Raw genomic sequence first — 27,199 nt, 5'->3', positions numbered from 1 at the left:
CAATACAAATACAGGGATGCAGAGATGGGGTTGCGGGGATGGGGGTGCAGGGATGGGGGTACAGGGATGTAGTGTGGATGTGGGGTGCAAGGATGGGGGTGCATGGATCCAGTACAGATACCAGGATGCAAAGATGAGGTTGCAGGGATGGGGGTGCAGGGAGGGGGGTGCAGGGATTCAGTACAGATCCGGGGATGCAGAGATGGGGTTGCAGGGCCACGGTGCACATAGCGGGGAGCAAAGAGGGGACGAAGGGACCCGATGCAGTTCCGGGGGCACAGGAATGTGTCAGAGAGGCGTTGGGCAGGCCAGATGTGGGTGCGCAGGGGTGTCTGTGCACATCTGCAGGGAGGTGCGTGTGCATGTGTTCACGGCCATGCCTTCGCACACGCGTGTGCAAGGCTGTGCGTGGCCGTGCATGAGCTGCGCAGCCGTCTGTCTGTCCGTCTGTCGAGCCGGTCCGTGTGTCCGTGCGCGGCGGCGGGGGGAGGGCAGCCCCGGCCGGCCGAGGTAAAGCCGTAGCCATGGCGACGTGAGCAGGATCCGGTGGCCCCGCAGGGATGCTGGTCCCGCCAGGCCGGCCCGGCCGCCCGCCCGCCGGGGCCGCCACAGGTCGGTACCGGGCCGGGGACGGGCTGGGGGGGCCCCTCGGGCCGGGGAGGGAGCGCGGGGCCGGGGTTGGGAGCAGTCGCCATAGCGGGGCGGGTTTTGGGGACCCCCCCGACAGCTCCGACGCAAGTGACAAAGGGGCTGAAGTGCCTGCACCCCCCAGCCAGCACCCTCGGCACAGCACCCCTCCCACAGCACCCTTTCTTCCTCCCACATCCCTTCTGCGTCCGGCCACATCCTCTCTACCCCCCCCAGTTCCCTCCTGTGCATCCTCTCGTCTCCTTCTTGCTCTACCCCACATCTGTCCCCCCCCCGCTTGGCATCCTGCCCTGTGCATTCCCCACCCCTTACGTCCCTCCTCTACCTCCCACTTCACCCCCCAGATTCCCCTCCTGCATCTTCCCACATCCTTCCTGCATCCCCCTTCCCTCTCCTGTTTTCCATCCCCCCCACACCCCTTCTTGCTCCATGCCTTGCGGGGGGGCCAAAGGAGCTCCCCCCCCCTCCAAGTCAGGCTCCCCCAGCCCCTGATTTCTGCCTGGGCATTGGAAGCACCCCTGCACCCCCCAATCCACAGGATGCTCCTGGTGGGGGGCGGATGGGACCGCACTCCTCCCTGCTGTGCTGGGACCCCAGATCCCCACCACTGGGGAAACTGAGGCATGGGGAAAGTCTCGGCGTGCAGGTCAGGGCTGATGTGGCCACCAGCTTCGTGTCTGCCATGCACAATCACGTCTCGCCTTGCTAAGCTCACGCCCTGGGTCTGACTCTGTCCCCGGGCAGGTTAAACTGCTCTCTGCCAGGAGGGTGAGTGATTATTGGCAGCATGGGGGGCACCTGGAGAGCAGGTGGGACAGGGGACCAAGCAACAAACCCCAAAACACCAGTGAAAACTAAACCCCCCCAATGCTGAGAGGCCCTTGGGGACGCTCGCTTCCACACACCAAATCCCACACAGAGATTCGTGTCCCCACGTCCCCAGGACACTTTGGGGCTGTGACGGAGCTCCCCACACTGCTGGGCACCCTTGAGGCTCCTGCCACGGGGGACACTCTCCCCAACCCCACCACGGTTCTCCCGAGCCTTCAGCCTCACCGAGGATCCCTCCTCCCCCTCCATCGGCCCCGGTGGCTGCGGCCCAGGGCAGAACAATGCGGCCGGTCCAAGCCTCCGTGCGGCCCCGTTTCGCAGCCAACCCTTGGCCAAGTGGGAAATCCGGGGCAGAGTAACCCAGTTTCTGTGCTCACAAGGAGCTTTCTGTCCTGGCCAAGCGAGGTGGCAGGGCCAGCGCTGCCCTCGCGGGGCTGGGGGTCCCGGCGGGTGGATGGTGGCAGGTAAGGACACCCCAAGGGAGCAGGGTGCTCCTCAGCCTCGGCTGGGGCGGGTGGCTGGGGTACCCCAGATGTGGCTGGAGTGATGGGGGGACCCCAGGGCTTCAGCTTTGGGGGCTACAGGGTGTTTGTGAGGGGCAATCCTTGGCCCTGGGGGGCTGTTTCTGGGAGGCAATGCTTGGTCCTCAGGGGCTGTTTCTGGGGGGCAACGCCTGGCCCTGGAGAGTTGTTTCTGGGGGGCAATGCTTGGCCCTGGGGGGCTGTTCGTGGGGGCCAATGCTTGGTCCTGGGGGGCTGTGTGTTGGGGGCAATGCTTGGCCCTGGGGGGTTGTTTGTGGGGGCCAATACTTGGTCCTGGGGGGCTGTTTGTTGGGGGCAATGCTTGGCCCTGGAGAACTGTTTGTGAGGGGCAATGCTTGGCCCTTGGGGGCTGTTTCTGGGGGCCAATGCTTGGTCCTGGGGAGCTGTTTGTGGGGGGCAATGATTGGCCCTGGGGGCTGTTTCTGGGGGACAAAGTTTGGCCCTGGGGGGCTGTTTGTGGAGGGCAATGATTGGCCCTGGGGGGGTGTTCCTGTGGGGCAATGCTCAGCCCCAGAGAGTTGTTTCTGGGGGGCAATGCTTGTCCCTGGGGGGCTGTTTCTGGGGGACAATGCTTGGTCCTGAGGGTCTGTTTGTTGGGGGCAATGCTTGGTCCTCGGGGGTTGTTTCTGGGGGGCAATGATCAGCCCCAGGGGGCTGTTTGCGCAGCTGATGCTCAAACCCTCTCTCAATCCTCACAGTCAGGAGGAGACACATCGTTCCTTTGCTCTCACCCCAAAGATAAGCCAGGAAAGGGAACGAAAGCACCAGCCACCCCATTTCCCCCCACATCGCTCCCCGGACACCCCATTTGGAGGAGCAGAGCACCCCGGCTCCCGTCCCGGCTCCCTCCCGCAGGATCGCGCCCTCCCCGCGCAGGCAGGCGCAGGCGGGCTGGGAGCAGCGCCCGCAGCCCAACCTGCTGAGGCTCGTCCTCTTCCAGCAGGACTTTCTGGTTCCAAAGTCCCCGGCGGGGCCGCGCTGGGCTGGGCTGGGCTGGGTGGCAGCGAGCGCCGCCGCGGCCGAGCCGTGGGGCTGGCAGCGCCGCCGGACCCTGGGCATGGGCCCAGGGGGGTGTCCTGTCCACAGGGCCCCGGGGCTGGGGACGCGCCGGGTACCGATGTTCCAGGGGGGCAGGTGAGCCCGCTCCGTCCTCACCTGCCGGAGAGGTAACGCCGCTCAATAATGCCGCTCAATAATGCCGCTCAATAATGCCGCTCAATAACGCCGCTCGCCAATAACGCGTCTCGCTGGGGACACAGTGGCTGCCCATGAAGGGTCCCGGGGACCGCGCGGTTGTTGGGGTGCTGCTCTTTCCTCATTGTGTCGGACAAGGGGTGCAGAACGAGCTGCAAAGGAGACGGGCTGACTTGTTACCCCTCTAGTCTTGTGGCCCATTTGGGAGTCATGCAGAGGGACCCCTGAGGGGGACAGGCTCCGTGGGGGCAAAGCAGGAGCGTCTGGATGCCCCTGTGCCAGGGGGGTCGTGGTTTGGGGACCCCAGCCGAGCATGGGGACATCCCCCGCTGGGCTGTGGTGCCACTGAGGCGCTCTCACCCATATTTAGGGGCCACGCACAGCTCGAGATGCCGGTGCCCCGCGGCCCCCCCGCCGCGCCGGGTGCTGCCTTTCCCCCTCTCATTTCCGCCTGTGACACGCAGCCCTGGCAGCGCCATCCCCAACCCTCACCCTTCCCGCAGGGACGGTGCTGCGACCCTCGAGGGGGGCACCCGCGCCGCCCCCCGCCATGCCCGCAGCCGCCCTCTGCCTGCTCTGCGGCGTGGTGATGCCGGCTGCCATGATCTGTGCCGAACCCCTGCCCCGCATCACCTTCCCCAGCGGTGAGTACGGCACAAGGGACAGGGAGGACATGGGGACAAGCTGGGCTGGGGGGTGACAGCATCGCCTTGGGAGAACATCTGCCCCCAGGGCTGAGCACCCAGTGTTTGGGGTTCATGAGCTGCCCCATCGCAGCGTCTTTGTCTTGTTGTCCCCCTCGATGGTTCCACGCGGGGTTGGAGCGGTGGGCCAGCAGTCATGGTGTTGGGACAGGTGCTGGTGGCAGTGGGGTGGTGCGAAGGGCCATCACTGCTGGGGCAGGTGTGATGGGGCTGGTTGGCTCCCAAACACCCCAGCTCTGGCAGAGGGGTCTTGGCTCCCACCCGGCACCCATGGATCTGCTCAGGGCCACCCTGGGTGGGGAAAATTTGGCCTCCTCCATGGTGCAGGGCACCGCGTCCTGCCCGGGTGTCCCGCCAAACGGCAGGTGACAAAGCGATGGCTCTGCGGGTGCTGTAGGTGGCAGTGGCAGGCAGGAGGGGTCTGTGTCCCCCCCGGCAGGGCTGTGACCCCCCGAGGCCCCCGCCTGCACTTCCACTTCCCCTTCCCCACGCAGCCATTCTGAGAACTGCAAAATGTCCCTTTTCTTTTTCCCTGTCTTGGTGGCTGCTGGGGACAAACAAGAAGCCGGCGGCACTTGGCTGTGCTTGAAGGCACCCGGGGGGCTTGTAACCCCCCCAGGCTGGCGCCTGGGGATGGCGCATCCCCAAACGGAGCGTCGCCCCGTGGCCCTAGAGCAGCATGGGGAAAAGTGCACCCCGGTTCTTACAGCACAGAAAAGCAGCATCGGAGGGCGAGGGATGCTGGGGCTTTGCAGCCTGGGGACACCCCAGCGCTGCAGCAGGACCCAGAGGGGACAAGGGCGGAGGTGCGGACCTGGAGGGGGAAGCAGGGATGGCGATGGGGGGGCCGTGGGACAAGTAACGCACCCCATTTCCTCCGTGAGAGGTGACACGAGCCGCAACAGCAGTTGCCGCATCCGCCCCGGGTTAACGATGGTGGCGGTGGCGCTGGCACATGTGTGTGTCCCTTGGTCCCCGTCATCCCCCTTTGCTCCTGCCAGGGGACCCTCGCCGGACCTTGACCCACTTCAGCCAGGACAACGTGTCCCACTACGACATCCTTCTCCTGCACGAGAGCGAGGAGGAGCTGTACGTGGGGGCGCGGGACCGGGTGCTGTCCCTCGCCGTCGGCACCGTGGGCAGCATCCGCGCCAAAGCCTCGGTGAGCAGCACCCGCTGTTGGGGAGCACCGGGGGGGGTGCTCTCTGCTGTGCCTCAGTTTCCCCACTCAGACTGGGCAGCTGTGGACCATCTCCCTTCCCTTCACAGATAATGTGGGGACCCACAGCGGAGAAAACCTCCGAGTGTGCTTTTAAGAAGAAGAGCCAGGAGGTGAGACAGCACCGGGGGGGCACGGGGAGGGCGCTCAGAGCTGCAGGGCGGCTCAGCCCCCGCCTCTGCGCTGTGCTCCCCACAGACCGAATGCTTCAACTTCATCCGCGTCCTCGTGGCGCTGAACGAGACCCACCTCTACGTCTGCGGGACTTACGCCTTCAGCCCCGCGTGCACCTACATCGTGAGTGTCCCCATGAAGGATGGGGATGGGGACGGCTCTCCGGACCTGTTGTGGCGTTGCCGTGAGGAGCCAGAAAACCCCGGCCCAAGGAGCTCCAGTGGGATGGGGATGTTGGAGATAATTGCATCCCGGGAAGTCCCCTGGGATGGGGGGTGCTGGGCATCCCCACCACCCAGATAGACCTCTGTGTTTCCTGAACTGAAGGAGCCCGTGGTGTTTCTGACCACGGCTTTTCACCCGCCAGCTCAGATGCAGGTGGTAAAACCCTGATTTTGGATCCCAGGTCCATCGGGTGTCCTGCCTCAGTTTCCCCAGTTGCAGGCAGTGAGCACTGCAGCTTCCCCACAGGCCAGACAGAGCTTACAACAACTTCATGCAGATTTGGGGGCTGTTTGACCTCCACCGGCTGATTTTCGTCCCCTTTCCCCCAGCACCTGGAGAACTTCACGCTGGTGTCCAGCAGCAGGGGACAACCTTTCCTGGACGGGAAGGGCCAGTGCCCCTTCGACCCCCAGCACACCCACACGGCCCTGCTGGTGGGTGAGTACGGGGCCACCGGTCCCCACGGGTGGGCACCCCTCTCAGGTCCCTGCTCACGTCCCCTCGTCCCCGAGCAGACGGCGAGCTCTACGCCGGCACCATGAACAACTTCCAAGGCAACGAGCCCATCATCTCCCGCTCGCTGGGCAGCCGCACTCTGCTCAAGACGGACGCCTTCCTGCGCTGGCTCTCGGGTGAGCGGGGTCCTGGGGTGCCCCCCGCACCCTCCTCGTGCCAGGGGGTGCCTGTAACACCCACCCTTTGCTCCAACCCCCCCACCCTGACCGTGTCCCGCAGCCGACGCCGCCTTCGTGGCCTCCTTCAGCATCCCCGGCGATGACAAGGTCTACTTCTTCTTCGAGGAGACAGCCGATGAGTTTGATTTCTTCGAGCGTCTCCTGGTGCCACGGGTGGCCCGTGTCTGCAAGGTGGGCGTGGGGACGATGACGGGGGACAACAGTGATACCCAGCTCCTGTAACCCCGGGGCTGAGCATCCTCCTGGCTCCCCCAGAGCGACGTCGGGGGGGACAAAGTGCTGCAGAAGAAGTGGACGACGTTCCTGAAGGCGCAGCTGGTGTGCTCGCAGCCCGGCCACTTCCCCTTCAACGTCATCCATCACGCCTTCGCCCTGCCCCGCCGCGGCGGCGGTGCCGACTTCTACGCCGTCTTCACCTCGCAGTGGTGAGTCCCGGCTCCCGGGGGGCTGCGGGTGCCCCGGGGACCCACGTGCCCCCCACGCACACCCCGGTGTCCCCGCAGGCAGGTGGGCAGGGTGGGCAGCGCCGCCGTCTGCGCCTACAGCCAGGAGGATCTGCAGGAGGTGTTCGAGGGCAAGTACAAGGAGCTGAACAAGGAGAGCTCCCGCTGGACTGTCTACAGTGGCTCCAACATGAGTCCCCGGCCCGGCAGCGTGAGTGCCGACGCTGGGCTCCATGGAGAGGGTTTTGTCTGCCCCAGTTTGCTCTGGGGGGAGGTGGTGGGGAGGGGGTCAATTTGCACCAAACCGATGCTGTGGGGCAGCCTGGTGGCACGTCCCGTTCCCCCTTGTCCCCCGGTGCCTCAGCTCCCCCACGCAGCACCAAATCCTCTCTCCCCGCAGTGTTACATGGGTCCCTCCTCCGACAGAGCCCTCACCTTCATGAAGGATCATTTCCTGATGGACGGGAAGGTGTCACCCACCCAGGGACGGCCACTGCTGGTGAAGACGGGCGTCACCTACACGCGCATCGCGGTGGACGAGACCCGTGGTGTCTCAGGGGTCACCTATCGCGTCATGTTCCTGGCCACGAGTGGGTTTATGTGGGGGGACACACAGGGCACCTGCTCACCCCTCTTACCCTTCCCTTGGCCCCTCGAAATGTGGTGACATTCCGTGTTCCCCCACAGCGGAGGGTTTCCTGCACAAAGCCGTGGAGCTGCCTGGGGGTCCCCACATTGTGGAGAGCATCCAGCTCTTCGGGACACCGGAGCCGGTGAAGAACCTGCTGCTGGCCCCAGGGAAGGTAGGGGATGTGCCTCCCGCTCCCAGGCTCTTCTGGGTGACAACCAGGGACAGGACAAGGGGCAATGGGTGCAAACTGCAACACAGGAGGTTCCGCTGGAAGATGAGAAGCAACTTGTTGGGGTGAGGGTGGCAGAGCCTGGCCCAGGCTGCCCAGGGGGTTGTGGAGTCTCCTTCTGTGCAGACATTCCAACCCGCCTGGACACCTTCCTGTGTAACCTCATCTGGGTGTTCCTGCTCCGGGGGGATTGCACTGGATGGGCTTTACAGGGCCCTTCAACCCTCACATTCTGGGGTTCTCCCCAGGGCGTCCTCTACGTGGGCTACTCCAGCGGTGTCCTGCAAGTCCCTCTGGCCAACTGCAGCCAGCACCGGAGCTGTGCCGAGTGCGTGCTGGCCCGGGACCCGTACTGCGCCTGGCACGGCGCTGGGGGCTCCTGCCAGTCCCCCGGCTCCGCCACCGACACGTGAGCCAGGGAGGCCGGGATGAGGGAGGGACAGGGGCATGGGGGGGACTGGTGTGCTAATGTGGCTCTCTTGGCTGCAGGAGCACGTGGCTGCAGGACATTGAGACAGGGAGCCCGGCCAGCACTTGCCACCGCGGGAGGAGCGTGGCCATGCCCCGGGCCCGCGGGCCACAAGAGGATCTCGCTGCAGAGAGTTGAGTGTGGGGACACGGCGGGATGGGGCGGGAGTGCAGTGGGACATGGAGGATGGAGCCAGGCGCTTCTGGGTGACAACCAGGGACAGGACAAGGGGCAGTGGGTGCAAACTGCAACACAGGAGGTTCCGCTGGAAGATGAGAAGCAACTTGTTGGGGTGAGGGTGGCAGAGCCTGGCCCAGGCTGCCCAGGGGGGTTGTGGAGTCTCCTTCTGTGCAGACATTCCAACCCGCCTGGACACCTTCCTGTGTAACCTCATCTGGGTGTTCCTGCTCCGGGGGGATTGCACTGGATGAGCTTTCCAGGGCCCTCCAACCCCTCACATCCTGGGGTTCTTTGTGACATGGGGTACACTGCATCACCCCCTCTCCCTCCGCAGGGCTCAGCCCCCCGCTGAACGCCGTCGTCCGCCTGCTGTGCCCCCAGCCCTCCGCCCTGGCCACCTACAGCTGGCAGCAGCCCGGTGGCCGAGGGGACCGGGGGGACACCACGCTGCTGCCCAACCACACGTTGGTGATCATCATGCAGCGGGGAACCACCGGCACCTACAAGTGCCAGGCCACCGAGAACGGCTACACGTGGACTGTGGCTCATTACCAGCTGCATGAGCCTGGGGGGGCAGCCCCCCAGTCGGACCGGCTGGCTGAGGAGGGGTTAACCTGGGGGTCCCCAAACCCCAGCGCGTCTTACTGGCCCCAGTTTGTCACCGTCACCGTGCTGCTGGCCGTGACACTGACCGCCGCAGCCTGCCTGGGTCTCCTTGCCTACCGGGACCAGCTCAAAGCCAGGAGCAAGGTGCAGGGGTGCAGCGCACCCCACGGCCCCCCAACCCCAACCCAGCGCCGCGAGAAGGTGCCCCTCAACGGGGGCACCGCGGAGCCCGCGGCGCCCGGGATCACCACCGAGGAGGAGGAGGAGGAGGAAAGCTCCCATGCTTGCTGCCTCCAGCTCGACGGGGACATCGATGCTGCCAACAGGCTCCGCGTCCCGGGGGGGGACATGGCGTGACGCTGCCAATGGGGGGGGGAGACCGTGGAGGAGCGGCAGGGTGTGGGGGAAAGGTGAATGTGAAGGTTTCTTTCTTCTTCTTTTTTAATTTAATACACATATTTTAATATAAAGTAATGTTTTGGGGTGGCGGGCAGTGGAGTGCGAGGTGGCGAGGGGGTGGGATGGGGGGCGAGGGAACGATGGGGACACGGGTACAGAGGAGGGATGTGGCCACGGGGGTGGGAATGAGCCAACGCTGGTGTCACCCCGGGAAATAAAACTGGGATCCATAAAAGCTCCAAAATGGGGAAAAACAAGCCCAGATGGGCCCACCCCATGAGCACCCACCGTCTGCCGCCAGATCCCCTGCTCCCCACCACCCCGGTGCTGGGGGCACCAAACCCCCCACCCCCCACCCGCTGCCCCCTTGGCCCCTGCTGCTTCTTTTGATGAGGTTGAGCCTTCTTTTTTTATTGTTAAGACAAACCAGCTGTACATTTTCCTGCTCTTTGTACATTGGATTTTTTTATTAAAACGCAAAAGCTAGCGTGTTGTGGCGCCGGGCCCGCGGGGCAGCGCCAGGGCTCGCGCATGGGGGACTGTGCGTGCAGATGTGCAACGTGGGGGTGTGCAAGGGGTACGTGCAGTGTGGTTGTGCAAGGTTTGCGCAAGTGTGATGCGTGCAGGGGGTGCATGGAATGAGTGGGCAATATGGGGTGTGCAAGGGTGCATTGGGTGCATGCATGTGTAGGGGGTGCATGGAATGAGTGTGCAACATGGGGTGTGCAAGGGTGCACTGGGTGCATGCATGTGCAGGAGGTGCATGGAATATATGTGTGCAACATGGGGTGTGCAAGGGTGCACTGGGTGCATGCATGTGCAGGAGGTGCATGGAATATATGTGTGCAACATGGGGTGTGCAAGGGTGCATTGGGTGCATGCATCTGCATGGAATGTGTGTGCAATGTGGGGTTGTGCCAGGGTGCATTGGGTGCATGCGTGTGCAGGGGGTGCATGGAATGTGTGTGCAATATTGGGGTGTGCAAGGGTGCATTGGGTGCATGCATGTGCAGGGGGTGCATGGAATGAGTGTGCAACATGGGGTGTGCAAGGGTGCACTGGGTGCATGCGTGTGCAGGGGGTGCATGGAATGAGTGTGCAACATGGGGTGTGCAAGGGTGCACTGGGTGCATGCATGTGCAGGAGGTGCATGGAATGAGTGTGCAATATTGGGGTGTGCAAGGGTGCATTGGGTGCATGCATGTGCAGGGGGTGCATGGAATGAGTGTGCAACATGGGGTGTGCAAGGGTGCACTGGGAGCATGCATGTGCAGGAGGTGCATGGAATGAGTGTGCAATATTGGGGTGTGCAAGGGTGCATTGGGTGCATGCATGTGCAGGGGGTGATTGGAATGAGTGTGCAATGTGGGGTGTGCAAGGGTGCATTGGGTGCATGCATCTGCAGGACGTGCATGTGCATTGTGGGGTGTGCAAGGTGTGCATGCACACGCAGTATGTCTGTGCCACGTGCCACACAGAAGCCGCACACGGCCATTAAGAGCAGCTTTAGGAGCCCTAATTAAGCGCTGCCCCTTTAAGGTGAGGGCGCAGGCACCGCCTCCACTGCACGCATGCGCACTCCGTTCCCCGCGCATCTTCCCGGCGCGCAGCGGGCGGCCGCCCTCTTTACTGAGGCCGGAAGTGGGCGGGGTTTCTTCCTACGCGGCGTCAGCCCTTCCCCAAGATGGCGCCGGCGTTCTGCCGCTGATTCCCGGGGCGGTGCGCGCTCCAGCCGTTCACTTCCGGCCGGCGGCCGCCGCAACGGGGGAACGGACATGGGCGGCGGGACCGGGCGGGCCGGGGCGGGCCGGGGGCCTCCCGCCCGCCGGCATGAGGTGGGGAGGGGGCGGCGGAGGCCGGGCCTGGGGCGGGGGGAGGCGGCCTGGACGGGCGAGGGGCGGCGGGGCGGGTTCGGCGGGGGGCGGCTGGCGGGGGGGTGTCTGTGGGGTGACGGGCAGCACGGGACAGCCTGGAGGGGCCGGGTGGGTGCGGGACGCGCCCGGCGGGTGCTGTACAACCGGGGAGCCCCGGGATGGAGGTTCCTGCGCCTCCCGGGCTGGAGAAGCGAAGCTGCGTGGGGGCGAGCGGGGGGGACGCGGCTGGGACTGCGAACCGCGGGGCCTGGGGAAAGGTCCTTGTCTGCACCGCCCCGCGACCTTGAGCGGCTCCCGGGTTGCAGTTTGCACCCACTGCCCCTTGTCCTGTCCCTGGTTGTCACCAGAAGAGCCTGGCTCCATCCTCCTGACACTGCCCCTTTCCATCTTGATCCCCAGCAATGAGTCCCCCCTCAGGCTCCTCTTCTCCACGCTCAAGACCACTCAGAGCACGTGGGATTTTTTTGGGTGGCCGAACTGGAGCGGTGATGGCTTTACCTGGAAGGCAGGAGGTGGGGAGGCCGTGCAAGGCTGGGAGGTGCTGACCTTAGTGTGTCTGCGTCCTGGTTCACATCTTCAGCCAGGCTGGTTTTGTAGCCACTTCCATCCTCGGGCAAATTACGGAGCATAACAGGGAAGACTTTGAAAACAGAGCTGTGAGCTTCACACAGAACCCCAGAATGTGAGGGGTTGGAGGGCCCTGGAAAGCCCATCCAGTGCAATCCCCCCGGAGCAGGAACACCCAGATGAGGTTACACAGGAAGGTGTCCAGGCGGGTTGGAATGTCTGCACAGAAGGAGACTCCACAACCCCCTGGGCAGCCTGGGCCAGGCTCTGCCACCCTCACCCCAACAAGTTGCTTCTCATCTTCCAGCGGAACCTCCTGTGTTGCACTTTGCACCCATTGCCCCTTGTCCTGTCCCTGGTTGTCACCAGAAGAGCCTGGCTCCATCCTCCTGACACTGCCCCTTTCCATCTTGATCCCCAGCAATGAGTCCCCCCTCAGGCTCCTCTTGTCCAGCTCCAGAGCCCCAGCTCCCTCAGCCTTTCCTCACACGGGAGATGCTCCACTCCCTCCAGCATCTTGGTGTGTCTTAGACCAGGTTTAACCCAGCCAAAACTCTTCAGATTTGAGAGGCTTGTAGTGGATTTGGTTGATCTTTTGCCTTCCTACCTACCAGGATCTCCTCTTGGAAAGGCCCCGCGCTTGCTGCTGGTTCCCAGCCATTAATATGCTGAGCAGGACACATCCCAGGCCAGGGGACACAAAGGGCCTGCCTTTATTTGCCAAAGGATCACATTTCGATACAGCTGCAGCAAAAAACAGGAGAACGGATTAATGGGGCTGCGTTAAAATACGTTGGAGCGGGGTTCCTAACTAAGCCGCGGGCTGGGTTTAGACTGAAGCCGCGTCCTGTAGGTCGTACCACAAATGAACGGGGGAGCAGAAACAGCTGCAGCGTGCTGGCTGATCCTCTGCTTTGATTTCTAGGTAGGAATTCAATGAGTGCTTTTCAGTTCATGGCGAGACGTCACCATCCGTATAGATGTATCGGGGTGTAGTTCTGCGATGCCAACTCTTGGGGTACAAAACGACCCTTTTAAAAATTGTTATTGATTTTTGTTATCGCAGCCATGAGGGTTTTCTTAGCAACTCCACCTCCCACCTGGGGATCCCTGTTATGCACCGTTCAGTTTTTGGGTGGCGGATTAATTTGGATTATGGACTAAACCCTCAGACTTCACCAGGAAATTGCATTGGTTAGACTTTATTCTTTATTAATAAAATATTAAGCTAGTAAGACTCCTAACAAGAACAAAATAATGTCTTTATAGGTGTTGCGTGCATAATTCCTGTCTAGGAAGCTTCACCCTAATTATGCCTGTATTAGTGAAGCGGTAATACTGTAATTATAATTAAAGCCATACAACTGTTGTTTAGACAAACCGTAGTATTTATTATGCATTATCTGTCAAGTTAATTGACTGTGACAATGTAGTTTTCTTTGTACAGGTAAATAGGGTTTTCCCCCATGTCCCCATTGGATCCTGATGCTCTGGGGTGTTTTTAATTCCTTGTCCATGCGCAGGAGCTGTGGCCACGTGAAATACATCAAGCATGTATTTTGTTGGCAGATAGGCAAGAAAACGGGCTGTTAACAGCACACGTCACCCCCCATCATTCCATAATCATAATTTCTTCCCTGTGCCAGAGGTGAATAATCAGAGATTTGTCACTTCTTTCTCTGTACAGAGCCTGGAACTGCCAAGTGACATCCTGCCACCTGGGAGCATCGCAGACCCGGAATGAATGGGGAGAAGCTGCTTGGGTTGATGATCCGTGTTCCGGTGCAGCCGTTAAAAGGTAACGCTTGAAACTGCTTTGGGAAGTCGGGCGAGCTTTGCTTTAGTGAGAGCTGCTGTTAGAGCTTAACAAACAGCTCCAGTGACGTCGGACGGCGCTGCCATCGGCCACGCGATGTGGCCCTGCTGCCTGGGGCCACAGGATCCCGGAGTGTCAGGGGTTGGAGGGCCCTGGAAAGCCCATCCAGTGCAATCCCCCCGGAGCAGGAACACCCAGATGAGGTTACACAGGAAGGTGTCCAGGCGGGTTGGAATGTCTGCACAGAAGGAGACTCCACAACCCCCTGGGCAGCCTGGGCCAGGCTCTGCCACCCTCACCCCAACAAGTTGCTTCTCATCTTCCAGCGGAACCTCCTGTGTTGCAGTTTGCACCCATTGCCCCTTGTCCTGTCCCTGGTTGTCACCCAGAAGAGCCTGGCTCCATCCTCCTGACACTGCCCCTTTCCATATTTAACACTGCCAACTGTTTCTGCAAGGGCGCTCTGCGTACTTGAGGAAGATCAGCGGAGTTGGGTGGTGTGGGCTGCTCGCTGGCTCAGGTGCTTCATCACCAGTTGTACAAGGTTCAACAAAACCAAGCGCACTTGGCTCACAACAGCCCCACGCGATGCTACAAGCTTGGGGAAGGGAGGGTGGAAATCTGCCTGGTGGAAAAGGGCCTGGGAGTGCTGAATATGAGCCAGTGTGTGCCAAGAGGCCACCAGCATCCTGGCTGGTACCAGCACTGGTGTGGCCAGCAGGAACAGGGCAGTGACCGTCCCTGTGCTGGGAATGGGGAGGAAAAACCTCAAATCCTGGGGGCAGTTTTGGGCTTTTCAGGCCAAGAGAGACCTTGAGATGCTGGAGCGAGTGGAGAGAAGGGAGCGGAGCTGGTGAGGGGCTGGAGCACAAGTGTGATGGAGACTGAGGGACCTGGGGGTTCAGCTGGAGAACAGGAGCTGAGGGGGAGACCTTCTGATCTCTGAACTGCCTGAAAGGAGCTTGGAGCCAGGGGGGTCGGGCTCTGCTCCCCAGGAACAAGCGCCAGGAGCAGAGGAAACGGCCTCAAGTTGCGCCAGGGGAGGGTGAGGGTGGATTTAGGAACAATTTCTTCCCCAAAGGGCTGTGGGGCATTGGAACAGGCTGCCCAGGGCAGTGCTGGAGTCACCATCCCTGGAGGGCTGGACAGACGGACATGAGGTTCTCAGGACATGGGGCAGTGCTAGAGCTACGTTATGGTTGGACTCCATGATCTTGAGGGGCTTTTCCAACCAAAGCAATTCTATGATCATCTACTGACTGTCTCTTGTTTCAGCCACCAGCACCGTCCGACTGATCAGTGAAGACAGGAGGGCTGAGCCTGGACCTGCTCCATACTTTTGAGGTAGATTTGGGGCACACCGTTGCTCCCACCCTGCTCCAAGGAGCCATGGAGGACAAACGCAACATCCCCATCATTGAGTGGGAGCACCTGGACAAACGGAAATTCTACGTGTTTGGGATTTGCATGACTATGATGATCCGGGTGAGCGTTTACCCTTTCACGCTCATCCGGACGCGGTTGCAAGTTCAGAAGGGCAAGAGCCTGTACAACGGGACTTTTGATGCCTTCGTGAAAATCCTGCGGACAGAAGGGGCGACTGGGTTGTACCGGGGCTTTTTGGTCAACACTTTCACCCTCATCTCCGGACAGTGCTATGTGACGACGTACGAGCTCACTCGCAAGTACGTGTCGCGCTACAACAACAACAATGCTGTGAAGTCTCTGGTGGCAGGTGGCTCAGCCTCCCTGGTAGCCCAGAGCATCACCGTGCCCATCGACGTCATCTCCCAGCACCTCATGATGCAGAGGAAGGGGGAAAGCATGGGCAGGTTTAAGGTGCAGAACCAAGACGGCAAGCGGATGTTGGTCTTTGGCCAAACCAAGGACATCATTGTACAGATTTTCAAAGCCGATGGCTTTAGAGGCTTCTACAGGGGCTACGTGGCCTCGCTGCTCACCTATATTCCCAACAGCGCGGTCTGGTGGCCCTTCTACCACTTCTATGCTGGTAAGTGAAGGAGACTTTGGAAATACCGTATCCCAGGAGACTCAGAAGCCCCTCAGATCAACTCTGAAACTGGAACCAGCGTGGGTTGCAAACTGGCTTAAGGAGAGAAGCCAGAGAGTGGTAGTCAATGGTGCGGAGTCCAGTTGGAGGCCAGTATCTAGTGCAGTGCCTCAGGGGTCAGTGCTGGGGCCAATATTATTCAATATATTCATTAACGATTTGGACGAGGGAATAGAGTGACTATCAGCAAGTTTGCTGGTGACACCAAGCTGGGAGCAGTGGTGACACGCCAGAAGGCTGTGCTGCCATCAGAGACCTGGACAGGCTGGAGAGTTGGGCGGGGAATAACCTGATGAAATTTAACAAGGGCAAGTGTAGAGTCCTGAATCTGGGCAGGAACAACCCCAGGTTCCAGTATAGGTTGGGAAATTACATATTAGAGAGCAGTGTAGGGGAAAGGGAGCTGGGGGTCCTGGGGACAGCAGGGGGACCATGAGCCAGCACTGGGCCCTTGTGGCCAGGAAGCCAATGGGACCTGGGGTGGGTTAGAAGGGGGTGGTCAGTAGGTCAGAGAGGTTCTCCTGCCCCTCTGCTCTGCCCTGGGGAGACCACACCTGGAATCTTGTGTCCAGCTGTGGCCCCTCAGTTCCAGCAGGACAGGGAACTGCTGGAGAGGGTCCAGCGTAGGGCAACAAAGATGCTGGAGGAAGTGGAGCATCTCCCTTATGAAGAAAGGCTGAGGGAGCTGGGGCTCTTTAGTTTGGAGGAGACTAAGGGGGGACCTCATTAATGTTTATAAATATATAAAGGGTGAGTGCCATGAGGATGGAGCCAGGCTCTTCTCGGTGGCAAACAATGATAGGACAAGGGGTAATGGGATCAAGCTGGAACACAAGAGGTTCCACTGAAAGATGAGAAGCAACTTGTTGGGGTGAGGGTGGCAGAGCCTGGCCCAGGCTGCCCAGGGGGTTGTGGAGTCTCCTTCTGTGCAGACATTCCAACCCGCCTGGACACCTTCCTGTGTAACCTCATCTGGGTGTTCCTGCTCCATGGGGGGATTGCACTGGATGAGCTTTTGAGGTCCCTTCCAATCCCAAACATACTGTGATACTGTGATTTGCTTTCTCTCTTTGATTTGAGGTGGGAGCAGAACGTGGCTTGAAACAAAGAGCAGGTGTGGGGTGGGGATGTAACACAGCAGCGTTGTTTTAAATGCAGAGTTAAAGAACAAGAGTGCAAGAGGACCTAAAACTAGGTGGCTCTAGGCAAGAGGGACTTGATGCAACTACTTTCTCCTCCTCTAATCCCAACTAATATAAGTGGGGAAGGCTGTTGTCTGGCATCAGGTGGTGTTGAAGCCACTAAGTTAATTCATTTTCAGTTCCCATGGACTCAGGAGTCTCGTATATGGCAAAAAGCCTTCTAGGCTGCAAATGTCACAGCAAAACCAAACAACAGGCAGAGATAGAGGCCACATCTTCCGTGGTTTTGTGTTTAAGATCATGCTTTAGTCTCCAGAGTTTTAAAACTGGCACTAAGCCTTGTGATCTAAAGCTACACTTAACAGTACGTTCTGCCCAGCTCAGTGCTGGTAATCCTCAGGGAGTTCCCAAATCCTGAGATACTGGCCAGCTAAGGTTTATTGCCCCTCCCCAATAATCCTTTAGATGTCTGTCATGCAGCTTTGCATGTGGTTTTTAGGCTAATCTTTACTGAATAGCAATCTCTCTGACAGTAATGATAACGAGAGGCTCGGATCTCACTGTGCTGGGCTCCGAGTTTATCTTGGCAATGACCTGCTTGTAAAAATACGGTTGTCTCCAATGTCTAGTTTGCTTTCCAGAGCGGGCACGTTCTGGTACCAGTGGCGAGCGCTGGTTACGGGTCCATCCTGCTGGTGTTGGTCCAGTCTGAGCTATTTGAGAGCGCTCCCTTCGCTCTCCATCAAGACTTTTTAATACCAAAATCCAGCGTTTTAATTGGGCTGAAAAAGCGGCCGTCGAACGGGGCGACTTTTGAACTGTCTTCTCTACAACTTGAATGAATAAAAGCATAGGAGGGTGCTCCTACCACCCGGCAAACGGGATTCCCGAGTGAGGAGGTGCCTGGGGTGAGCGTCCCGCAGCGGGATGCCGCATGGGCGCCTCTTGGACAGCGTGCCGGGTGGTGGTGACGGCGCTCTGGTTCTGCGCCAACCTCCGAGACAGCTTCTCATGCTCTTGTCTATAGGTTTCCCACAGACACAGCTTTTAAACGGGACTCATTCTGCCCCGTTTATCTGGGCCTGAGCTGATCGGAGGCCGCGCGGCGGAGCCGCTGTGGCGTTTGTGGGCTGGCCCATGCGCTGCGAATGGAGTTGTCACCTCGTACACCTGCGATTCCACCCACTGCGCATCACCCTAAAGCAGCTGCAGGAGTTCAGGAGCTGCAACCGCTTCTCTGAAACTTCACTTTCTCTCTCTCTCTCCCATTCCCAGAGCAGCTTTCTGGTTTGACTCCCAAGGACTGTCCCCATCTCCTCCTGCAAGCCATATCGGGGCCGCTCGCGGCTGCCACGGCGTCCACGCTCACCAACCCCATGGACGTCATCAGGGCGCGGGTGCAGGTAAGGGCTCAGCCGGCTCGGCACGTCCGGCAGCGCGACGCGGGGGCGCGGCTCGCTCGCAGCTCTTTGATCTCTGCGGCTCCAGGTAAACGGCTCCTGTTCTCTCTCTGCTCGTAGGTTGTTCTCTCCAAATACCGCGCTGCTTAATTTGCGCTTGGTGTTAATAAGCTCGGGTAGCAACGCTGCCGTCGCCTCGACTGCTCAAATGAGGTTCCTCGGCAGATGTGGCGACCATCAGAAAAGGTGTTTCCAGCGCTGTCAGTTTTAGTCAGACTTGAGCTGTCCTGTTGATTCAGCTCCTTCTAGATGGGGGCAGATGGTTAGAAGGAGGAGCAAAGTCTAACAACCCGCTTTAGGGCTTCTTGCTTTTGCCGTCCCCACCAGGGAGTTCTGGAGACTTGACCAAGGTGATTGTAGGCTGATCTGTAGCTTCTAGAGCTTTTGTTTAGAGTAGAACCCCAGAGCAGCTCAGTGTGAGGTCTGGCAGCTCTGAGTGTTTGTGCTGGTGTTTCAGTGTGGCAGTGTAGGGGAAAGGGAGCTGGGGACAGCAGGGTGACCATGAGCCAGCACTGGGCCCTTGTGGCCAGGAAGCCAATGGGACCTGGGGTGGGTTAGAAGGGGGTGGTCAGTAGGTCAGAGAGGTTCTCCTGCCCCTCTGCTCTGCCCTGGGGAGACCACACCTGGAATCTTGTGTCCAGCTGTGGCCCCTCAGCTCCAGCAGGACAGGGAACTGCTGGAGAGAGTCCAGCGCAGCCACCAAGATGCTGGAGGGAGTGGAGCATCTCCCGTGTGAGGAAAGGCTGAGGGTGCTGGGGCTCTGGAGCTGGACAAGAGGAGCCTGAGGGGGGACTCATTGCTGGGGATCAAGATGGAAAGGGGCAGTGTCAGGAGGATGGAGCCAGGCTCTTCTGGTGACAACCAGGGACAGGACAAGGGGCAATGGGTGCAAACTGCAACACAGGAGGTTCCGCTGGAAGGTGAGAAGCAACTTGTTGGGGTGAGGGTGGCAGAGCCTGGCCCAGGCTGCCCAGGGGGTTGTGGAGTCTCCTTCTGTGCAGACATTCCAACCCGCCTGGACACCTTCCTGTGTAACCTCATCTGGGTGTTCCTGCTCCGGGGGGATTGCACTGGATGGGCTTTCCAGGTCCCTCCAACCCCTGACATTGTCATTCTGTGATTCAGGTGGAAGGCAAGAGCTCCATCATCCTCACCTTCAAACAGCTCATGGCGGAGGAAGGTCCCTGGGGCCTGACCAAAGGCCTCTCTGCCCGGATCATCTCGGCCACTCCTTCCACCATCGTCATCGTGGTGGGGTATGAAACTCTGAAGAAGCTGAGTCTCCGCCCGGAGCTGGTGGATTCGAGACACTGGTAGAGGAGAAACCTTCCAAGAACCTTCTGCATCTCGACCGTGACGGTTGGAAGCCGGGGAGGACGGGCTGCTGCCATCTCCCTTGTGTCTGGCAGAAGCAGGAGCAACCGCAATTCACATTTCAGTAATTAAAACAAACCTCTGCTGCTGTTTCTGCTTCAAACCATCCAAATGTGACCCTGGGCACCGTTGTTTGCCTGTAACGGTCCATCGGAGAGCGGCCAGTTGTGTGAATGCATCCCAGCAAGTTCCTAAGTCCCTTTTATAAATGAAAGACTCACTGGCCGAAGCAAAAAGCCGGTTTATTCTTTAAATGATTTTAATAGTTGCCAAACTTTTGAGGAGGGGAGACGGCAGCAGAGCCCTCTGGTGGGTGCAGATGTAACGTACAGTAAATTTCTCCACTCGCCCACGTTTATTTCTAGAAGATGTGAGGCGAGCGTAACCCAGAACCACTTCAGACTCTATTTACTGTGTTTCGAATAGATCTGTACGTACCTTTTTTGTATGTTCTCCGAAAACGTTTCCCATCTCTCATCCCTCAAACAGCAAACTGACCGGTAGGCCAGTTAGGAGTTGAGTTGGCTGTTTGTTATTAGCTGCTGGTAATTTTGACACCTAACCTACGTTTTTAATTTGGTGTTATTTAATATTATTATTATTATTATTTTAGGGAGGCTTATTCTGATTTCTGGGGGACTGAGCGGTTGTTCTGTGGCCTCGTTCGATGTGTCAATGCTGCATGTTCAGGGTGGCTGCTGCCACTTCCCACCTTGATTTAGTTTAAGCACAAACTAAGCGTGGAGTTTGGAAACGTCAGATTGCTGAGGGAAAACCGAATGTGAGCTGAGCTACACCCGGGTGCGAGGTGGGGAAGAGAAGAGCTTGTCCTGGCTTTTGATCCAGTTCAGACCTGATTGGCGTGTTCATATTGAATAAGAAGTGATGGTTGACTAGTACTTGATGTTTCAATCCTGCTCGTCCTGTTTGGGATGATTCTTTGCACGCTCTTGCTGGATCAAAATCTTACGGTGTGGTCTGTGTTTTGTAGCAGATGATGGAGCAAGAGGCTGCTCTGGGGAGGAGGAGTGAAGGGCTCGTTTGGGCTCGGTAGTTGAGATTTGCCCCGGTGGTTCCAGCCCATTCGTGGTGTGTCTGGAGGGTGAGGGATGTATCACCCCCTCGGTTCCTCTCGCTGCTGTCGCAGTGGTTGTAGTGCTACCTGGCTCCTCGCTGGCTCTTCACCTGGGTCTTACTAAGCCTGGGTCTTACTAAGCCTGGGTCTTACTAAGCCTGGGTCTTACTAAGCCTGGGTCTTACTAAGCCTGGGTCTTACTAAGCCTGGGTCTTACTAAGCCTGGGTCTTACTAAGCCTGGGTCTTACTAAGCCTGGGTCTTACTAAGCCTGGGACTTACTAAGCCTGGGACTTACTAAGCCTGGGACTTACTAAGCCTGGGACTTACTAAGCCTGGGACTTACTAAGCCTGGGACTTACTAAGCCTGGGACTCACTAGGCCCGGGACTGGACTCACTAGGCCCGGGACTGGACTCACTAGGCCCGGGACTGGACTCACTAAGCCCGGGACTGGACTTAATCAAGGCCGGGACTGGACTCACTAAGCCCGGGACTGGACTTAATCAAGGCCGGGACTGGACTCACTAGGCCCGGGACTGGACTTAATCAAGCCTGGGCCTTACTTTGTCCCCACATCTGCGTTTCAGTCCTCGCAGGGACTGGATGTGCCGCAGTTTCTACTGGAGGTGGAACAACCACAGATGCCGCTGAAGACAAAGACTTTTGTGTTGGAGGGCAGAGCTTGGTTAGAAGATACAGCACAAATGAGTCAGCAAAGACCTTTTAATCCCACCGTTGTTTTCCGCGGCGTCAAACGGGGCGACGCGTGCCAGCGCCGCCGACGGAGCTGTTAGCGCAGCACGTAGCGCAAGCGGCTCTGCTGTCGCGGTTTTCTCGTTCCAAAGACGACGCCAATCAGCTCTAGGAGTGGATTCTGCTCTAAAAACCGGACCAGCAGCATCGCAAGATCGCAAGGAGGGATCCCGAGCGTACGGTAGCAATACCTATATGAAATGAAACGGTGCTAATCGGCGTCCGCTCGTTACCAGCAGGGTGTGCAGACAGCGCGAATGTGAACTGGATATTCCTCTTACCCGGCAAAATTCTCGACAACTAATAAACTTCAGAGACCTGCGATTCGCCAACGGAATTTAAAAGCACGTTAGTGTTGGGGAGTGCGCTCACCTGGTGGTTCCACAGCACACAATGAAGCTTTCTCGCTCCTCATGATTCTGAGCAGCACAAGGATTGACCTGAGCAGCGGAGACCGCCTGTAAAACAATGAGAGTGACTGTGCGCCGAGCCGAAACAGCCCGAAAACAACAGGCGAACGCACCTGGAGCCGCAGATGAGTTGTGAGCCCGGACCCTCCGTTACAAACCGTGGTAGTTCTGGTTTAGCTCTTATGAGCAGGACCTTGACGAGGGGAAAATGCATGAGACCTGTTGTTTTTTCCTCTCTTTCTGTGCCGAACTTGGGTTATTCTTCTCCTTTTGGATTCTTCGGGCTTGATCGTTTGGTTTCATTAAATGATCGAGAACGTTTGTCTGAGCGGACTGGTGGGGGCTCCCTGGGGGTTCTAAGAGGGGGATGGCTTCTGTTTATCACTCTGCTCGAGGGTCTGGTTCGCTGGCCCTGCTGGGACACGGCATTTCAGCCCCAATTTAGCTTTTCCTTAATTATATTTTAGTTTAATTATATTTTTATAAAGAGATTAAGCAGCTCTGCCCTGTCCCTGGGCTGAGCTGTGGTGCACAGGAGCCACGCCCCCTGCTGCCCAAACCACGCCCCCTGCTGCCCAAACCACGCCCCCCGCGGCCCAAACCACGCCCCCGCGGCGTCCCTAAAGGTGTCCTCGCCACGCCCCACTCCGCATGCGCAGCCAGCAAGGGGGCGGGCATATCGCGCAACCACCAATGGCAGCGTAGCCCCGCGGAGGCGGCAGCCAATGGGCGGCGGCGGCGCGGATGTTGGGCCATGGCGGAGGCGCGGAGCGGCGCTGAGGAAGGACAGGGCGGCTCCTCCGGTTCCCCCGCACCGGGGACATCGGGCCGTGCCCAGCTCTTCACCACCGTGGTGGACACGTTCCTGGAGAAACTCGTGGCAGCCGGGAGGTGAGCTGGGGGTGGAGTCCCGACGGGGAGAGCCGGGGACCGGCCGTGAGGAGGCCGCGACCCCTCCGGTTCACAGGATGTGAGGGTTGGAGGGCCCTGGAAAGCTCACCCAGTGCAATCCCCCCGGAGCAGGAACACCCAGCTGAGGTGACACAGGAAGGTGTCCAGGCGGGTTGGAATGTCTGCACAGAAGGAGACTCCACAACCCCCTGGGCAGCCTGGGCCAGGCTCTGCCACCCTCACCCCAACAAGTTGCTTCTCATCTTCCAGCGGAACCTCCTGTGTTGCACTTTGCACCCATTGCCCCTTGTCCTGTCCCTGGTTGTCACCAGAAGAGCCTGGCTCCATCCTCCTGACACTGCCCCTTTCCATCTTGATCCCCAGCAATGAGTCCCCCCTCAGGCTCCTCTTGTCCAGCTCCAGAGCCCCAGCTCCCTCAGCCTTTCCTCACACGGGAGATGCTCCACTCCCTCCAGCATCTTGGTGGCTGCGCTGGACTCTCTCCAGCAGTTCCCTGTCCTGCTGGAGCTGAGGGGCCACAGCTGGACACAAGATTCCAGGTGTGGTCTCCCCAGGGCAGAGCAGAGGGGCAGCAGAACCTCTCTGGACCCAGCTGGTCTCCCATCCAAGTACTGACCGGGCCCGACCCTGCTTAGCTTCCCAGATCAGATGCAATGGGTATTCTCAGGGTGCTATGGCTGCATATATTTTTATATATATGTATATATATATGTACATATGTTTCTCAAGTGTATCCTGATAGTGTCTGAACTAAACCCTTTATTCAAGGGCAGAGCAGAGGGGCAGGAGAACCTCTCTGACCTACTGACCACCCCCTTCTAACCCACCCCAGGTCCCATTGGCTCCTGGCCACAAGGGCCCAGTGCTGGCTCATGGTCCCCTGCTGTCCCCAGGACCCCCAGCTCCCTTTTCACTGCTCCAACAGCTCATTCCCAACTTACACTGGAACCTGGGCTTGTTCTGCCCACATTCAAGACTCTACACTTGCCCTGGTTCTATTTCATTACATTTTTCCCCACCCAGTTACCAGAGGTTTGCAGACTGCTACCACTGCTTCTACAAGCTGCAGCCCCTGATGACGAGGAGCATTTACGAATCAGTTCGTATCCCAGCTGCAGGCGTACATCAAGGTGAGCCCGGGGTGTGTGTGCTGGTGCTCGGGGTCTGAACGCCTTCAAATGAACGGCACCAGATGCATTCTTGAATGGCAAAACCAGAAGTTCACAGTGCTCCCCAGAGATTCTCCCAGACATCTTTGTCTTTCCAAGAGCGAGCTGTAGAATTGCAGAGAAGACCCTTAAGCTCATCAAGGCATAGAATCATAGAATGTCCTGATTTGGAGGACCCACAGAATGGCAGAATGTGAGGTTTGGTTCTCTGGATCACCCCGGGAAAAGCAGAACAATGTCTGTGTCAGCTCTGTTTGCTGAAACCCTCGTGGTGTCTTTTCCTTCCTTTCCCCTTCCCCTTCTCTTCCTCCCCCCTTCCTCTCCTTCCTCCCCCCTTCTCCTTCCTCCCCCTTCCTTCTCCTTCCTCCCCCGCTTCCTTCCCCTTCCTCCCCACTTCCTTCTCCTTCTTCCCCTTCCTCCCCCTTTCCCCCTCCTCCCCCCTTTCCCCTTCCTCCCCCCTTCCCCTTCCTCCCCCCTTACCCCCCTTCCTCCCCCCTTCCTTCTCCTTCCTCCCACTTCCTTCTCCTTCCTCCCCCCTTCCTCTCCTTCCTCCTCCCTTCCTTCCCCTTCCTTCCCCTTCCTCCCCCCTTACCCCCCTTCCTCCCCCCCTTCCTTCCCCTTCTCCCCCTTCCTCCCCCCTTCTCCTTCCTCCCCCTTCCTTCTCCTTCCTTCCCCTTCCTCCCCCCTTTCCCCTCCTCCCCCCTTTCCCCTTCCTCCCCCCTTCCCCTTCCTCCCCCCTTACCCCCCTTCCTCCCCCCTTCCTTCTCCTTCCTCCCACTTCCTTCTCCTTCCTCCCCCCTTCCTCTCCTTCCTCCCCCCTTCCTTCCCCTTCCTTCCCCCTTCCTTCCCCTTCCTTCCCCCCTTACCCCTCTTCCCTTCCCCCCCTTCCTTCTCCTTCCTCCCCCCTTCCTTCCCCTTCCTTCCCCTTCCTTCCCCTTCCTTCCCCTTCCTCCCCCCTTCTCCTTCCTCCCCCCTTCCCCTCCCTTTCCCTCCCCTTCCCCTTCCTCTCCCCTTTCCTTCCTTCCCAGGAGGAGATTCAGGAGGTAAAGGAGGAAGGGAACCTGGAGCAGCTCCTGAATTCACTGGATAAGATTGTGCAGGAGACAGAGAACCGGGACGAGCCTGCGTGGTACGTGGTGCGAGTAACATCGTCCCTCACAGGCGGTCAGTCCCGTGATTTGGTTGTACACGTTGCCTTTTGTTCGGCCTGAAGACCGGCTGCGGTTATTCCATCCTGTCTCTACTGAGGGATTGGGATCCCGTCCCTTCACGTCCGGGATCGGGGGGGCAGTGCAATGGGGCACCCAAATACCCAGAGCACTGAGCTCACTACGTTACAGTGGCCGCTCAGCTTCCAGTTACCATGAGACTCATTGCTGGGTGAGACTCGTTCTCCGGTTGCTTCACATCCCGGTTGTTCGCAGGCGGCCCAGCGGGATCCCCGAGGACGACGTTCGCAGCGCCGTGGTGCCGTACCTGCTGAAACACCGCTCCTACCTGCGCAAGGTCCTGAGGCAGAAGGAGGAGGAGAACGGCAGAGTGGCGGAATCCGTGCTGGCGGGGAGGGAGAGAATCGCGGAGCTGCAGCGGCTGATCCAGGCTCGCAAGCACGCCTGGCAGGTAAAAAATGAGTGGGTGCAGAGAGGTTCTCCTGCCCCTCTGCTCTGCCCTTGAATAAAGGGTTGAGTTCAGATAATATCAGGATACACGTGGGGAACATATATGTAATATATACAGCCATAGCACCCTGAGAATGGCCCATCTCGTCTGATCTGGGAAGCTAAGCAGGGTCGGGCTCTGGTCAGTGCTTGGATGGGAGACCAGCTGGGTCCAGAGAGGTTCTCCTGCCCCTCTGCTCTGCCCTGGGGAGACCACACCTGGAATATTGTGTCCAGCTGTGGCCCCTCAGTTCCAGCAGGACAGGGAACTGCTGGAGAGAGTCCAGCGCAGCCACCAAGATGCTGGAGGAGAGTGGAGCATCTCCCGTGTGAGGAAAGGCTGAGGGAGCTGGGGCTCTGGAGCTGGACAAGAGGAGCCTGAGGGGGGACTCATTGCTGGGGATGAAGATGGAAAGGGGCAGTGTCAGGAGGATGGAGCCAGGCTCTTCTGGTGACAACCAGGGACAGGACAAGGGCAATGGGTGCAAACTGCAACACAGGAGGTTCCGCTGGAAGATGAGAAGCAACTTGTTGGGGTGAGGGTGGCAGAGCCTGGCCCAGGCTGCCCAGGGGGTTGTGGAGTCTCCTTCTGTGCAGACATTCCAACCCGCCTGGACACCTTCCTGTGTCACCTCATCTGGGTGTTCCTGCTCCGGGGGGATTGCACTGCATGAGCTTTCCAGGCCCTCCAACCCCTGACACTCTGGGTTTCTATGAAATAAAGAAATCAAACCTCGTTGTCTTTGCAGCATCGTCCCGAACAGAACACTGTTCTGTGGCTTGGTGTGCAAACAGCTGTGCTTTATTTCATATATATTATACTTATCAAAGGCCTCAGCAGGAGCAATACCGCTCAAACAGGCCTGGGTGTTATTATAGTTTGGGGTGTTTTTGCCCTCTGCGCTGGGCGGGATGTTTCTGGGGGTGAGACGAGTCGGTTGTGTCTCTTTGCTGTTTTATATCAGCTTTTGTGTCCTACAGAGAAAAGCAGATTGGTGTCTGTTTTATATATTTTCTACTGCATCGATCCAGTGATCCAGCAGGTTTCTACTCCTTTTCTCAACAGAAAAGGCCAACGCTTGGTCTGGTTTAAATTCAGGCTCATACCAAGGCCCCAGCAGCTTGTTTAGCACATCCTACAGGTTTTTGTTATTCCTGGCGTCAGCTGTTTTACAATAAATTCTGCATCCCTTGTAACTGAGAGCAGAGAGGACGCGCAATTAAGGCCGCAAACAAGTTCAACCTTGATGAGATAATCACCTATGGGTCACGGGAAGATGGTGCTGGATCGGTGCTGTGCACACCCAGACACTTCTCTGAACTGAGCAGCCGTTGTTTTTCCTTCCAGGCAATTAGCAAAGAGCAACGAGAGCTCATCAGGACGTTCACAGAGCCCCAGTGACGGGATTTATCGCCGACGTCCGTTGGGCAGCGGGACCGTGCGCAACGCGTTCAAAGCGCCAGGAATTCGGCGCTTCTCTGGTCACCTCCTGTCCCCTTCGTGCCATCCCGAAGCTGCGATTTCCACCGCGGTCGAGCCTCTGTTTCCTGTTACAGCCAGAACCTGCCATGACTGCCTTAGACATAGTTCTGCTGTGTCGTAAACAAGCCTTCCCCTTGCTGCATTATAATCTAAATAAATTGGAGCTGTTGTTCCCCGGTCCTGGCTCCCGCTGCCGCCGCTTGGCCCCCGCACCCTGTACTTTAGGGTTGGTTTGACAAAGGCGC

General features: G+C 58.8%; 3 protein-coding genes and 1 long non-coding RNA gene across 6 annotated transcripts; 3 read left to right on the top strand and 1 right to left on the bottom strand.

Moving 5' to 3' along the window:
- Positions 1-456: 456 nt before the first annotated feature.
- On the top strand, positions 457-9,675 carry SEMA4A (semaphorin 4A). Of its 3 annotated transcripts, none has more exons than XM_065043261.1 (15): positions 457-612; positions 3,719-3,859; positions 4,921-5,081; positions 5,189-5,251; positions 5,337-5,435; positions 5,867-5,975; positions 6,053-6,169; positions 6,273-6,403; positions 6,488-6,657; positions 6,736-6,886; positions 7,076-7,265; positions 7,363-7,478; positions 7,784-7,944; positions 8,025-8,137; positions 8,519-9,675. In XM_065043261.1, the coding sequence occupies exons 1-15, from the start codon at positions 561-563 to the stop codon at positions 9,145-9,147; spliced, it is 2,403 nt and encodes an 800-aa protein (XP_064899333.1). In that variant the 5' UTR covers positions 457-560; the 3' UTR covers positions 9,148-9,675. The 3 variants fall into 3 exon arrangements, with proteins under 3 accessions (XP_064899333.1, XP_064899334.1, XP_064899335.1); XM_065043262.1 differs by lacking the exon at positions 457-612 and adding an exon at positions 1,839-1,943; XM_065043263.1 differs by lacking the exon at positions 457-612 and adding an exon at positions 3,047-3,187.
- Positions 9,676-10,939: 1,264 nt separating this feature from the next.
- On the top strand, positions 10,940-22,053 carry SLC25A44 (solute carrier family 25 member 44). The gene is made up of 5 exons (XM_065043267.1): positions 10,940-11,024; positions 13,318-13,428; positions 14,722-15,457; positions 17,935-18,062; positions 19,245-22,053. The coding sequence occupies exons 3-5, from the start codon at positions 14,836-14,838 to the stop codon at positions 19,434-19,436; spliced, it is 942 nt and encodes a 313-aa protein (XP_064899339.1). The 5' UTR covers positions 10,940-11,024; positions 13,318-13,428; positions 14,722-14,835; the 3' UTR covers positions 19,437-22,053.
- A 355-nt stretch (positions 22,054-22,408) lies between these two features.
- PMF1 (polyamine modulated factor 1) lies at positions 22,409-27,132 on the top strand. Its single transcript, XM_005514620.3, is given in 6 exon segments — positions 22,409-22,623; positions 23,668-23,740; positions 23,742-23,774; positions 24,842-24,942; positions 25,238-25,433; positions 26,820-27,132. Coding segments are annotated over 6 exon segments (594 nt in total). The 5' UTR covers positions 22,409-22,486; the 3' UTR covers positions 26,874-27,132.
- LOC135576610 (uncharacterized) lies at positions 24,880-25,302 on the bottom strand. Its single transcript, XR_010468429.1, has 2 exons — positions 25,176-25,302; positions 24,880-25,020 (listed from the first exon to the last, which is right to left on the bottom strand). It is a non-coding gene; the product is annotated as an uncharacterized LOC135576610 (long non-coding RNA).
- Positions 27,133-27,199: the final 67 nt, after the last annotated feature.

The sequence above is a fragment of the Columba livia genome, chromosome 28, assembly GCF_036013475.1.
Source record: "Columba livia isolate bColLiv1 breed racing homer chromosome 28, bColLiv1.pat.W.v2, whole genome shotgun sequence".
Lineage (NCBI taxonomy): Eukaryota > Metazoa > Chordata > Aves > Columbiformes > Columbidae > Columba > Columba livia.
Note: the sequence above shows the minus strand (reverse complement) of the source record. Positions and strands in the feature narration are given on the sequence as shown.